This window comes from Bidens hawaiensis, unplaced genomic scaffold (assembly GCF_021521415.1).
Source record: "Bidens hawaiensis isolate Kalapana, Puna unplaced genomic scaffold, B.hawaiensis_p1.1 tig00063372_1, whole genome shotgun sequence".
In the NCBI taxonomy this organism is placed as follows: Eukaryota; Viridiplantae; Streptophyta; class Magnoliopsida; order Asterales; family Asteraceae; genus Bidens; species Bidens hawaiensis.
In genome coordinates this window covers 1-15,219 of record NW_027501332.1, presented here as the reverse complement: position 1 = coordinate 15,219, position 15,219 = coordinate 1, and the positions used below count along the sequence as shown (strand labels likewise).

Genomic DNA, 15,219 nt, shown 5'->3' with positions numbered 1-15,219 from the left:
TCTTGGAGAGATGTTTATACATCGGTAATCACTATCATTTGCAATCGTCAAAAAACAACTCTTGATAAAGTTTTGTGATGTGTGAATTTGTTAGCATTCACAAAAACACCTTACATCGTTATGTTTGTGTGATAGTGACGTCTTTCCCAAAAACACGGTACAAAAAAATAAGTTCTCACTAGAAGAATAAATAAAACCATGAAAATACTACTTCAAGTTGGTGTTATGCTCATTAGTTGTTTCAATCTACAAAACTTTAAGCATAGTTTCTACATCAAATCTCCCAAAAATAACATAAAACAAATCTCTAAAAACCTTTCTTCCTCACTATCATCACAAACTTGTCCCAAATTCTTCACCTTTACTTCCTCAACTCCGAAACAGACCCAAGTTTGAAAAGAGTGAGGCGAAAACTGTTCAGACTAAATGGTTTGACTTTGACCCAGCCAAAGAATCAAAAGTATAGATATCATATCGTCGTGTAACGGGAGAATAGGTAAATCATGGTGTCTAAAGTCTCGGGTAAAAATTTTCTTGCAAATAAGTAGCACGGACGGTTCATTCCGTTCCACATACAAGGCGTAATCGTCGTTACCCTCTACAGTGTTATAAAAAGGTATTCTTTTAAACTAAATAATATAACTTTTTTGAAAAGAAATTAATATCATGAAAATAAAAGGTAAAGACACAAAGCATTTAGCAGATAGCTACCTTTTTGTCGCTTGTTTCATGAACACTTTCAGTGATAGACTGCAAGATTCACATAACAAGAACGGGTTACGAAACTAGAAATTTAAGATGTGCTCGGATTACGTTATGTAAATAATCAACTTATTTGTGGTGGCAATTTCCAACACGAACCAAACACGACACAAAAATAATCAGGTTGTAGGTCGACACGTGTAACCCGTTTAAAAAAAGGAGCCGTGTTCAGGTTGACCTGCTAAATTAAACGGTTGTATTAAAGTTGACTCTTTTACCCGTTTAGTTAAACAAGTCGACCCTCTGTTTAACAAATTTCTTCACAACTCACCAACTCGATTAACAAGTTTACAACTTGGTTATCACCCACCAACACGTTTAACACGTGTTCGGGTTACACGATTTTAAGTGTGTGTGTGTGTGTGTGTTAGGGTTGATGTTCTGACATAAATAAAAATACGCAAACCTGCACCCCAACACAATTGACACACCTAAGATTCTTATTGTGGTGATTTGAAGCCGCAATAATCATATTTTCATGTTTGGATAAACGAACTTTATCACCGGTTTGTTTAAGGGTAAACCAATATTAATTATGTTAGGATAAAAGTTTAACCTTTTCTCAAAAATATAGTTTATTGTCATTTTATCTATTAATTTTTTTGAAAGCCATAATCTTTTAGACACTCAAATAGCATAAGCACATCCAAACACTATGCCCTATAGCCCGTTTTATTAGAGTTTTTATGGTCATTCATTATCGTATCATCACTTTCATAACGAACATTCTAATATAAATTCATACCGAGAGATTATTGATGAGCTGATAAGAAACGTCTTTCAGCCCGTATGACTTCGGGTGCCATTTTCGTTCTGACCAGTCAACGTGTGTCACCGACCAGTTTGCAATCCCAGTAGGATCAAACATCTGAATTTTCAAGTCATAAAAATCAATAACTTAAAAAAGTTCCACATTTGACTTGTTTTCAAAATTGAGTTTGAAAAGTATTAACTTTAACTTTAATCAGTAACTTAAATAAATAATGGTGAATTTGCTTACATGGAAAAATGTTGGCAAATAATGTTCATCCGCATAGCAATTGCGACCGTCCATACCAGGCTGTAGTACCAAAAAAATGGCAAAATCAAACTTACTATAAACTACAAAAACATAAACTTAAAGTGTCAAATGTAATTAAAAAACTATGTCATTTCAATTATGATCTAATTTTTTGAATAAAATTATTTAAAAGGTTTTTTGCAATGATAAAGCATTTTGGTTGACTTTTGACCCATTTGACTCAATAGAGGTCAAGCTTAGCAGAAACAATTCACAAGTGACACAAATTCATTAAACATGTATAAACCAAAGAATTAAGAATACCTACCCTACAATAATCTCTGAACTTTGTATAGTAGAGACTATCTGCCATAACTATGATGGCATGTTGACGCTTCATCGTGAACCACTGCACAAATTCAACATTACAACTAATGCTAATTTTTAAAACACAAATTAAAGATGATATTCTCTCAACTTTCACAAAAATGGCCATTTTGGTCAAATCTATAATACCTCAATTAATCAAAACTTTTCAAACAAACGTCTAATTATGAGCAAACAATAACACATTCAATTTAAATAATAGAAACACGTTCAAACTCTATATTCCAAACCTAGTTTTAGTATAGGAGGGGTAAACGAGCCGAGCACTAGCTAGTCTAGAATCAAGCTCGGCTTGTTTAACTTACCAGAGCTTGAGCCCGGCTCCTTTCGAGCTCTATTTCTAAAGCTTAAGCTCGGATCGGCTCGTTGCTATTTATTAACTAAATAACATACATTTTGAATTGTTTTTGTATATAAACTATGTATATAACATAATATATTGCTTAGTTATTTTTAGTTTTTTACCAAAACTTATATATAATAATGGTAATAATAATCATGATAAAAATAAAAATAAAATATATATATATATATATATATATTTATATAATAATAGGCTCGCGAGCCAACTCGATAAGTGGAGCTAGGACTCGAGCTCGTTTATTAAACAAACTCACTATTAGGCTCGATTTGAGCTTTTAGCGAGCCTATCTCAAGCGGCTCTTGAGCGGTTTACACCCCTAAATAACTGATTATCTAACTATGACCGTAATACATCACATATTTAATTCTAAAATGCACATAAAAAGCTAAAAATGAAAAGTAGAAACCTGAGCACCCTTCCTAAAGAATTTCTTTTCAACTTCAGGTAACATATGATCCGAGTACCGACCACTTCCATGTGGACCAGGATCCTCAAAGCTATAACAATATTAAAAAATAAAAAAAAAAGTAAAACTTTTAGCCAAAATTATAAGATAGCTGTATATATGCGTAGTCAAAGTCATGCAAGATCTGTGTACGAACCTGTCAATGAAGCTAACATTTGCGTACATAAGATAGTTGTAAGTATAGTCAAAGTCATGCAATGGTACACAGCTGAAAAAAAAATTATAGCAAAATCAGATACCAGTTAGATCATAAATGATAAGCAATTTAAACGTGGCAATTTTGACCCATTTACTTATAAATGGGGCGGTTCAGGTTATGATTAACGGGACAAACAGGTAGTTTAAAATGCCTCAAAGAAAAGTAAATGAGTCAAACTGAGTGCATTTTAATCACAAGTTTACATATGCATAATAACCAAATTACATATATCTGTAATTTCCAATTTACATACATGCGATCATATAATTGCATATAATAAATGAAAAAACTACATGAATATACGCACACACACTTAAGGAGGGCCCGCACGATTCAGTGATGAACACAACACACTAACACAGACACTGTTGAAGTATCATGCAGGTTTGAAGGTTTAATAAAAGTTTATAAAATAACTAAATATGAAATTAGAGATAATAAAAACGGTTTTGAAAATTTAGTTAAACAGAAAATTGATTGTTTACATAACTAAAGTTCAAAAGGAATTTCGTTATTAGCTGTAAACTATAAAATTAGAGTGGCAGTCTAAACTAATTTATAGTATTTATAATCAATATTATTCAACTACTTTGTTTTTTTGTATTTAATAGCATAATTTGCATGTGTGTGTAAATAATAATTAAGGTAGTCAAATTCATAAAAGACAAGTTTGCCCCTTTAAACGCTTACAATTAATGTAAACAGACAATTCCATCCACCTCAAATTTATTATAATACAGTATAGATATATATATATATATATAACACGAAAAGAGAGACTAACCTGTCAGAAAGTAACACAAAATGCTGATTGTCGAGGTCTAACAATGCATTTGCCAAAAGCCGTTTCTCAGCATCTACCATTGAAATTTTCCCCCAATCTACCTGCAGAAAAAATTAACAAATTTCATTATTAATATTAAAGATTTATTCTTATTCTACAAAAGTGCTTCTATAATATGCATACAAACCTTATCACTATGAGTTTCCCGATTCTGAAAGTACTGGCTAGAATGGACCGGTTTGACTTTGGATGCATGAATATAAACTGAAAACCTTCCTTCATGGCCCTATAATGAGTTAATAAAGCAATCAAATTTGACACATGAAAGATTAAAAAATAATAATAATCTTGAGTCAACACAATCTCTCAAGCGTACATACGAGGCACATAAGTACATAAAATCAGACCATATTATACCTTAAAAAACTTGTCCCACAATCTCTCAAACGCCAACGATCCCGGGCTCAAGAACATAAACGCAATTTTGGGATTTTTCGATTTAATCGATGGAGTGTTTAATAAATTCTTAATTACAACATGAGAAGCAATTTCTGCATCAGTAAGTTGTCTTTCGGGAGGTGGGAGCCACCTAGAGATCTTCTTACAACCAGAAGACGAATATATGTAGCAAGCGGTCGAGCCATGAGGTGGATAAGCGTACCCGATGACTAAAAACACACAAACTAATGAAACGAGTATAATAATCCACGTGGGCTTCTTTAGTGGAGACCGTTTATGCATGTCTTTGATGCCCATAAGCCACAGGTTAAACTACTTGTCTTTAAAGTTATGCATTATACGTTTAAATTTAAATATGTTGTCCAAATCTGCAAGCAAGAAAATAACATTATTAACAATAATATCATGAAAATTTTCTTTAAGCTAATGATCAACTAAATTAATAAAGACAATTACATGTAAATTGTTTAACTTTCAACTTTAGGGAAAAATTATCTACGAAAACAAAAGTGGAATCTGGTTAGTGAAGCATGTTGATAAGGGGTGTCTGCAGGCGGCTTGTAAGCAAACCAAGCTTTCAGTGAGCGGTTCATGAACCGTTCGACGAAAAGTTCGTTTATTTTTGTTTATTTAATTAATGAACAAACATGAACAAAATTTTTGTTCATTTAGTTAAACGAACAAATATGAACACAAATTTTTGTTCATTTAGTTAAACGAACAAACATGAACACACTTCTCGTACGTTGGTATACATTCGTGAGCTGTTGTTTACGTTCGTCCATTTAAATTCGTTTATGAACATTCATTTACGTAATTTATGCTCGTTAGCTTAGGTTTTTTTAAGTTTATTGTTAATATATTCATTTAATTGTTTTGGCATAGTCTAGTTTTAGTAACTTTTTAACCCAACACATTATTTTTCACAATACCTTTAACTGGTTTTTAACTCAGTTATGTCGTTCGTTTACGTTCCGTAACTGTTCATTTATATTGTTAAAGAACAAACGTCAATGAACACAAAGAAGAAAATCCCGTCCCGTGTTCATTTGTTTGGTTAAAGTAAAACAAACAAACACAAACATGTTCCGTTCGTGTTCTGTCGGTTCATTTACAAGCCTAGGTGTCTGGATGTATGTTTTGAAAGTTAATTAAGTAATATTAAAAGGAAATAAGAGTAAGCAGGCAATTTCACTTTACGGGTTCATAGTCAAATTTGTTGATTATCAACAACCTATATAATCAGAAAATCATATTTGTAACTTTCAAAAGCACATACAAACATGCCAAATTCTTGATTCCCTACTTCGATTTGTAAATCTTAATCATACCAAAATCAAGAACTCAAATATCAAGAACCCTACTTTATTACTTACATTCATCAATTCAAAAACCCTATTAACAATAATCACTATAAAGTATAAACCCTAAATTCATCAACCAAAGTGACATATTCAAAAACGGTTGCTAACTACTTAAAAAGATCACAAAACCAAAGTTTCAAACGTTACAAAAAAGTATCAAACAAAGATGGAAATCTACCAAATTCAATCAAATCCACAAAACCCTAGTAACAATAATCACTATAAACCCTAAATTCATCAACCAAAGTGACATATTAAAAAAAGGGTAGCTAACTAATTACAAATATCACAAAATCAAAGTTTCAAATTTTACAACTAATTTTCTTGACACAAAATATCGCATGTGATACATACATCAAAGATAATGAATACCGTTTATTCTTAACCATAAACCCATGATAAAAATCAAATCTTTATGTCGAAAAAACAAAACTTAATTAAATAAAATTGGTTTTTAAGCAAACCCATGAACAATCTTGAATTGGGTAAACAATACCTTGTTGAATCACTATAAACCCTAGTAACAATAATCACTATAAACCCTAAACTCATCAACCAAAGTGACATATTCAAAAAAGGCAGCTAGCTAGTTATAAAGATCACAAAATCACAGTGGCAAACTTTACAACAAATTATCAAACAAAGATGGATACCCTTTATTCTTAACCATAAACCCATGATAAAAATCAAATGTTTTTGTCAAAAAATCAAAACTTTATGAAATAAAATCGAAATCAAAACAAAACCCATGAAGAATCTTGAAATACCTTGTTGAATCGATGGGTTTTGTGGGATTGATCAAGATCTTGAAGAGTGAGTGTGAGTGATTAATGGTGTGTGGTGATTGGGGTGGAAGAAGTAGAATTTGAGCCGGCGAATTTTATAAAGTGAGATTGTGAACAAGTTGGGCAAGTAAATTAATAATAGATGAATCAATAATAATAATAATAATAATAATAATAATAATAATAATAGAATTCATCAGAAAAGGTAGCAGGGGTGTTCGTGGTTCGGTTTGAAACCTTAAAACTGTTTAAACCGGTCATCGGTTTGGTTTCGTGGTTGGTTTTGTTTCTTTACTCTCGGTCGGTTGGTTTGAAAATTTTCAAACCGTAGTGAACGGTTTGGTTTATAGTTTGAACCGAAAACTAACCGCATTAAACCGGACCAGACCATATGATTTATTTATATGTATTTTTAAATATTTCATCGTATATATGTTTATATTAATTTATAACTAGACATATATAGTATTTTGTTATATATATGTATATATATACAGGATAAGGTTAAAATGAAAACCCACTTGAGTTGTGAAAACCCGCGAAAACCATATGTAACATCATTTTTTTTTTGTTACATGTAATATATGTTGTAACATTTAATACAAAACATCGAAATATAAAAAAAAATGTTTTGTTATTTTTTAACATTTTTTTACTAATTTTTATATACGTTTTCAGAAGAGAGAAAAAGCTATATTTATATTTACATTTTTATTCACTTTAATTGTAGACAACAAGATTTAAACATTAATTAAAAACATGTTGTTGAGAATGGATTTCTAGAGTTTTCACAACTCAAGTGGGTTTTCATTTTATACTTGGCATATATATACACATTACTAAATATTTGGCCTATATATACACACTACTAAATATTAACAAATATTGAAAGTAAACAAAAAAAGTGGGCTAAACCCAAATCGAAAATGCAAGAAACTTTAATTGGTTTTTTATTTTCTTAAATAAGATCTTAAAAAGATAAAAATCTGTTGTTTGTTAAATTATATAAATTAATATGAGCTGTACAATATTTACATATCATGAATTATTTTGGACATATTGTATAAAGACCGAACAACACCAAACCGTGAAACCAAACCGTTATTAACGGTTCTGTTTGGTTCAGTTTAAGAGTTCAAACGGTTCGGTTTTGGTTTACGAAAATCAAAACCCGTTACTAACGCTTTGGTTCACGGTTTGACCTAAAAACCGAGAAAACCGGATCGTGAACACCCTTAATGGGTAATTATCAAATAATTCAAGATGTAGAAAATATTTATGTTACTTTTAATATGTGTATAGTTTTTTTTAAAGGTTGACGAATCTTTAAATGGGTTGGTGACTAAATTTATCATATCTGGATACATTCATTTTTGAATCTGGTGAAACCTTTCATTTAAAACCAACGTCCAAACACTAGCTCGAAGGCACGGCAGTACAGTGAGATAAAACATGTTCAGTTTAAAGATCCAACTACTGAGCATCACTTACTCACCTAGACTCTCATCATCAACCTAGTAATGCTTGGGACAACAATCGAGCCTGGGTTATTTGTTGGAAAAAAAAGAGTTAATTGCAATTATGGTTTCTTTGGTAAAATCCAAAAGGCAAGTTTCAATCCCGTGGTGACATTTTCGTGGATTTAGGCCCTGTGGTGGTCCCTTTTTTATTTTTTGGTTTTCCGTTAAATCTCCGTTAATAAATTCTGTTATAATAAATTAAAGATAAATCAGTCCTTTCACACATAAACCTAATAATAATAATAATAATATTCATCGGTCTGGTGTGTATTGTGTAACAATGTCATTATCATTTCTGCAAAGCTCTTCATGCTCCTATTCGAATCTTCATCACCAACATAATAAGGTCTTCTTCAATCAACCGCCATTGATTCACTGTTGGCAACCTCCACCACCACCTGATACTTTTCGTCGGAAAACTCCACCACCACCCACCCTATTCTGCCACCCTGTACCATTTTTTGATCGATTGTTTGGCTCGAGAAGAGGAGGAAGAACAGTACGGCCGACACCACCTCTGGTCAACCGCCGCCACCCACCTGAAAACACACCGACGCTGCCACCACTCCACTCCACTTCTCTAACCGAAATCGCATCGAACACCAATCAATTTCCAAATTGTAACTGTTGGGTGCGACAGTTGATGAAATTGGAGTGATTTGAGAGAAAAATTGGGTGCGAAAAGGCATTTGGTGTATTTGGAAATTGGGGTTTTTGTAAGGGTGAAATTAGAGTGATTTGAGAGATGAATTGGTGTTTGTGAGGTGTGGAGTTTGGGAATGGGTTGAATTCGATGTTATCGATTAGGATTTGATAAGTGGAATTAGGGTTGAAATCAAAGAGATGGTGGTGGTATCTATTCTGATTCTGGGTATGATGTTGGATTATGGAGATGGTGAAGCTACATTTATCCATTACTAAAGCTGAATGGTGAAGATGATGATGATGATGATGATGATGATGATGATGATGATGTTGAGAGGGTACGTATTGAACCTGATGGTGGGTGGATTATGATTTATTTGAATAACCATAATCAAACTTTCATTAATAATCATTTTTTTTAGGGGGTGTTTGTTTTTTCTTCAAACATCTTCAAGGGAGCTAATGTCTGCAGGCGCGCAGACATTACCCTTGAAGACTGTTTGTTTTTTTTTCTTAAAACAGATCTGAAGTTATCTTCTTTCATCTTAAAAGAAAAGCAAGGAAATCTTGCTTAAAACATCTTCACAAAAAAACCCTACTCTTCTCCCTTTGCAGCCACCCTCTCATCCACTGCTCCTACCACCGTCCGCCAACACCACCACCCACCGTACGCCGCCACCACCACCCCCGTACCCCGCCGCCACCGTCCACCACCATCCACCGCCACCACCACCGTCCACCACCCACCATCCATCACCACCACCGTCCACCACCCACCATCCATCACCACCACCGTCCGCCACCACCACCACCATCCATCACCACCACCACCACCATCCATCACCACCACCTTCCACCACCCACCAAAACCAAATCGGCATGGCAAGCAAAGACTAAAAACTAGATGTAACTTGAATAAATGACTTCTATCTTGTGAGATAAGTTTAACAGTTATGCAGACAGTATCAGCTTATAAAAACAAACAGTCTTATATTTTCAGCTTGCAGATCTTCAGACCACATCTTCAGTTGCAGACATGAAAACAGATGAAATCAGCTTGCAGACAGTTTATGTCTGCAAAAACAAACAGCACCTTAGTCTAGCTGGTTGTGAATGTTGAAATTAGTCAGGCTAGACCCGGGTTTAAAACCCATGACGCACAATGTTGTTAATATTTTTGAAGAAAAATCATTTAATAAAATGAGGGTTCATATTGCAAAACCCACAAAGTTGCAAATTGAAAGATTATTAGTGTCTTTTCAACAAAAACTAATGTTGTGACTTGAGAGTGGACGAAAAGTGAAAAAAAATTAAAAAAAAAAAAGATCACCACAGGGCCCAAATCTGCAAAAGTGCCACCACGGGATTGAAATACGCGTTTGGGTTTCACTATGGTAGGGATGAGCATTTGGTACTTGGTACCGAAATCGGTACTGTGGGTACCGAATCGGTACCAAAGTTTTGAGTATCGGGATCGGTACAGTACCAGTATTTCCCGAATTTTTACCTTCAATAATGGTACCGTACCGGTACTGAACCGAATATTTCGGTACCGGTACCGGTACCAAGATTTGACGACTTTCGATATTGATACCGGACTCATCCCTACACTATGGGACCATAATTATAATTAACTCAAAAAATAAAGATAATTTTTATGAGGTGGTAGCACGGATTATAAGATTAATATTTATTAATTTATTATTAAATGGTCATCAATACTATTTATATAATTATAATCAATCAAAGACGTAAAATAAATATCCTGTGACGCCTATTATTCAATGACGTAATCACCTTTATGTCACAATTAGAGTTTCATCTTGAGTGTGTATATAGAGATCATTATGGAGAGATAAACACGTTAAGCTAGTCTAGTCGTCACCATCATCTTCACAGCTCCCCCCCCCCTCTCTCTCTCTAGGTGGTGTGTGTATAAACCGTGAGCTAATCTTCTCACATCATCTCTATCGTAACCGTACATCATAAACGGGAACCCGAAAGAGAAGAATCACGTCGTCTACCTTCAATGCGTTACCTGGAATCACATGTACGTGATCTATGTTATGAATAGTTTTCATCTTCATCTTTAAATCTCATAAATGATCAACACGGATAACTCAAAAAAAAAATGTTAGGTTTCTTGGAAAAGATGTGGTCTCGTGGTGGAAGTCTACATCTGGCGAATATTGCATTATTGGTTAAATGAAATCCAAACACGATGGGAAACCCGAAACATCTGGGAAAGCTGTGGATTCAGGTAATTAGGTATGTGGTTACTTTAGATTTTTTTTTCCAGGTTTGAGACACATGAGATTTGGTGATATACCCGTTAACCCAACCCAATTAAGTGATAACGCATACTTGTTTACCTGATTATATGCCTGACATTTTCTTTTTCTATTTATTTATTTCCGAGATGGTGACTATAGCCAAGTTTCACAATTGTTTTGGGTTGCAATCAGCTTTTAGACAGCACCAGCCCAAAAACTAAATAACCAATATAATTAAACAAAAGCCCATGCACAATAATCGGGTGTTGGCGGGTCAAATTATTAACTCTAAATCCTACTAATCATATGCAATTCATTTAAGTCATCAGTTTTTAAAACTTCACATTTACAAATAAGAAAAAAAAATAGTGATGTAGGAATCACTAGTTATTAGTCGGACGGTGAGGTGGAAAGTAACAATTAATCAAGGTTAAAGGGAATTAATCGGGATACACTAGTTTAAATCAGCAATTAATCGGCGATGCAAAAAAGTTTGCATAACAAAGAAAAAAATAAGTGAGTTTGTTGCACCAATATTTGTAACTAAGACAAATATTTATCCCCCCACTTGTGACTAGTGGCAGAAAGGCTTGGGGTTGGAGACCCAAGCTCGATCCCCTCTAGTGTCACTTTGGTTGGATTTTAACAATGAAGGATTTCAGCCAGGCCTTACGAGGTTGTCATTTTGAATCCCGAGCCCACTCAGGTTTTCCTCCCACCATGTGTTACTCTAGAGAGTTTTGCTCTTATGGCGGCATAACAGGTGTCAAGTGACAGCTAGTGGTATGATTTTCAAGAGGAACACCAAAGTCAAACTCTAAAGTTAGCATGGGCCTGGTTAAAACAGCATAGTCTGGCCAGAGTGGGGCAATAGAGCTCTCCAAATTAGAGAGCGCGGGTGTGACAACTGCTAATTTTCAGGTTAACTCCATTAACTAAACTTGGTCACTTTCGTTAACTCCGTTAGAAAACGCACATGCTTGTCACGTGTCATGTGAGCACACATATTAGTCTGTCTGCGTACGCTAATGACCTAACATGACAATAATCCAAAAATAATAAAAAGTGAAGTACAATTAAATATAGTTTAGATATAAGCATTGTTGCATAAGTTGTATGTTACATGATGCTTCAACTTTGTTACACATGCTATATGCTACATGTTACTTGACCTAATGTGTTACATGTCCATGTTTAGAAATAAATATTATAAATGTTACATGTCACATTCTTTATTAAATATATGTTATTATAAGTTAATAAAGTCAAATTTTAAATATGGAGAATCAATCATGAATCAATGGCAATTGATGAGATGATTTTATCTAGGTAAATTAGGGAACTTGTGATTGACAAAATCCCCCCCCCCCCCCCCCCCCCCTTGATTGTCCCTATCATAACACACATACATATTATTTGTTTTCCTTTTTCTATCAAATAACACACACAAACACTTATCTCCTAGTTGGTAAAAATTAGATCAATTGCTAGAAGGTCTTTATGATTATATGGTGATCATCTAGGTAAGTAATGTTAAATTATGATTGATCTTCTTATGGCGTATAATTGGGAATATGGGTTTTGGCCTCCAAACAAGGTTTAATCTGTGGAATCATAACTTAAAAATTGAAAGATTGGGATTTTGATCATGATATGTGTTATTGTTGTCTTGATTTTTGGTTGGATAAGAAAACCCTAAATGGTTTAATGATTTTCTGTATTGATATGATAAAATATTTATTTTGATTTTGAATGATGATTAACGTGTAAATTAGGCTCATACACATGTTAGGAACAAAGTTCATATGAGAAAAGATTGAATCAGATTTTGGCAAATTCGTTTGTGTTTATTGTTTGTATTGTAAACTGATGTTAGAATGTTGTTTTTGGTTGGTTGTTTAATGCTATGATCGAACGCTTTGAGTCTAATTTTTGAACATCTGAAAATCAAAATTTTTGGACGCATCGTTTTTATGATTTTACAAATTTGTATGTCAGGGCTGTTTGAAAAATTGTATTCTATTCTTGAATGTTAGTTGCATATCTTGAGTTTGACGGAGGAATTTGGGTTTATTCCACTTCTGGTATTTTATGGATTGAGTTAGGAATCTAACCGAATTGGTCTTGCATAATTTGGGTTAATATAGAATTTTAGCCAAATTTATACTTTTTGTTGTGCACTGAAATAGCTGCATGTATGTTGTTGTCTTGTGTGAATTTTTGTGATTTTTGTTAACATTGGAAATACATAACAAAAATATCTTGGTAAACCTAAGGCTTATTGTATACTGTGGTAAAAATTTCATAATTTAACTTGGTGATTTGATATGATAGAAAAATATGTTTTTTTGAGTCAAAATCTGCCCCGCAACTTCAATATGGCTAAGTATGATTTATAATGAGTGTTCTGATCAATCGTGCACTATTTGGCTTGCTAGATATTCTGTACATGGTTTGAAATTTAGAAACTAATTTGTCTATATGATTGGTCTAATTTGAAAAGTTTAGTAAGGTGAACACTCATTTGCTCTATGGCTAGCACAAGTAAGATGACTTAGTATAGCTGTCGTGCATAAACGCTTAACTCACGAATTAAATGGCACTTGCATCTTACAAAGTATATTTGGTAATAAGTCACCAAGGGTAGTCGGGTCAAATCGGTCAAACTTTGGTCAAAGTCAACAATAGTTAAACTTGGTCAAAGTCAACAAAAGTCAAACATTGGTCACACATTATTAAACAATGGCATTGTTTGGATACTAGGGATTCTAGGAACCAGTACACATTACTTACGTACTTGCAATACTTTAGGGTACTTGTACGGGATTTTCGATTTAGCAGTTGACTTTCTTTAGAACGCTTTGAGGTGATTTTCACAGCCTCTCTCTTTTACTTACTCCTTTTAGGGGAGAAAGCATGGTAAAACCTTGTTGGATCTTGTGGATTGTTATTATTGCATGTATACGTATTGAACTTATAAACTAAAAGTCCTCACACACATTAGACTGTTAACTAAGGTTAACTGGCGTGGTAATATTAAGTAGTACTAGTGGGTTTGACAAACCCCACCCACGCTAAAACTCGACTGAATATTGGACGGGTGTAACATTGACCTAAACATTGCCAAGTCAGGGTAAGACTTGGTGGGAGGCACAAACCAACTGCCAGCTTCGGTTGCAATGGACACTACACTATTGTATCATGAATACTAGCGTAATTAACTAGTGATAAGACAATGCTTACATTATCTACAAATTTAACGAACTGTTTTTAGATACTAACATGTGAACTAACCAACCTTTGTGTTGACCCTTTTAGCATGTCTTTCTAAGGTCGCTAACTCTTGGTGCACGAATAGGAGGTCTCATGCATGTCCCGCATAAACATTAAATAAAGAATATTTGGTTTTCAAGTATTTTAACTTTTGGATGCGCTTTTCTTGCGCTTGAATGCTTTGTTTTGGTTTAGGGAACTTATTCCCACATGTTATGCTTTCGCAACTTAAACGTTTAAACTCTGAAAAAATGTTTTCCCGTTTTGGGCAAGTTATGGTTTTTAAACAAACTTAGATGTCGTTTGGTGTAACTAATGACTGAGATCCTGGTTTTTTCACGTGCCTCGCGGTAAAACCCGCATGTGGAATTTGAGGGTGTGATATATTGGTATAAGAGCCATTAGTTATAGTGAACTAGGTTGCATTCCTGACTACTAATGACTATGTTGCATTAGTTACACTGCACACACAGTTATTGAGTACTTATTCATATGCACACATGTGTTGCAGTATGTTGGCATCATCCACATCTACGCATGCTCATGGAAAGGAACCCGATAGTGATGCTCTATTGTCACCTACTCCACCTTTTTCTCTAAAGACGAAGAAGCATAGGATCGATTCAGTAGAGGGGGAAACCTTGCAAGAAGAATTTACTCTTGGACGCCTACTCTCGAGGCAGAAAAACTGGGAATGGTATCAAGGAAAGCAGCTGAAAAGAGACCTGATGATACAACAAACAAAGCTGTAGAAGAAGCTGATAGATTAAAGGAGATGCTTAGAAAAGAAAGAGAAGCTAAGGAGAAAGCCTTAGTTATAGAGTTAAAGGAAAAGCCTAATGAAACAGGCTCATCAAAGACAAAGAGGCTGAAAACAAGGGCTCAAAAAGGAATAAACTCATAAAGGGTGGAAAGACAAAACAAAGACCAGTAGTTTC

The 15,219-nt window shown here is 34.1% G+C and overlaps 1 protein-coding gene across 1 annotated transcript; it reads right to left on the bottom strand.

Moving 5' to 3' along the window:
* Positions 1-352: 352 nt before the first annotated feature.
* LOC143603933 (glycosyltransferase BC10-like) lies at positions 353-6,663 on the bottom strand. The gene is made up of 11 exons (XM_077080580.1): positions 6,553-6,663; positions 4,380-4,789; positions 4,150-4,248; positions 3,963-4,063; positions 3,116-3,187; positions 2,920-3,010; positions 2,091-2,171; positions 1,763-1,822; positions 1,508-1,630; positions 712-750; positions 353-598 (listed from the first exon to the last, which is right to left on the bottom strand). The coding sequence occupies exons 2-11, from the start codon at positions 4,716-4,718 to the stop codon at positions 470-472; spliced, it is 1,134 nt and encodes a 377-aa protein (XP_076936695.1). The 5' UTR covers positions 4,719-4,789; positions 6,553-6,663; the 3' UTR covers positions 353-469.
* Positions 6,664-15,219: the final 8,556 nt, after the last annotated feature.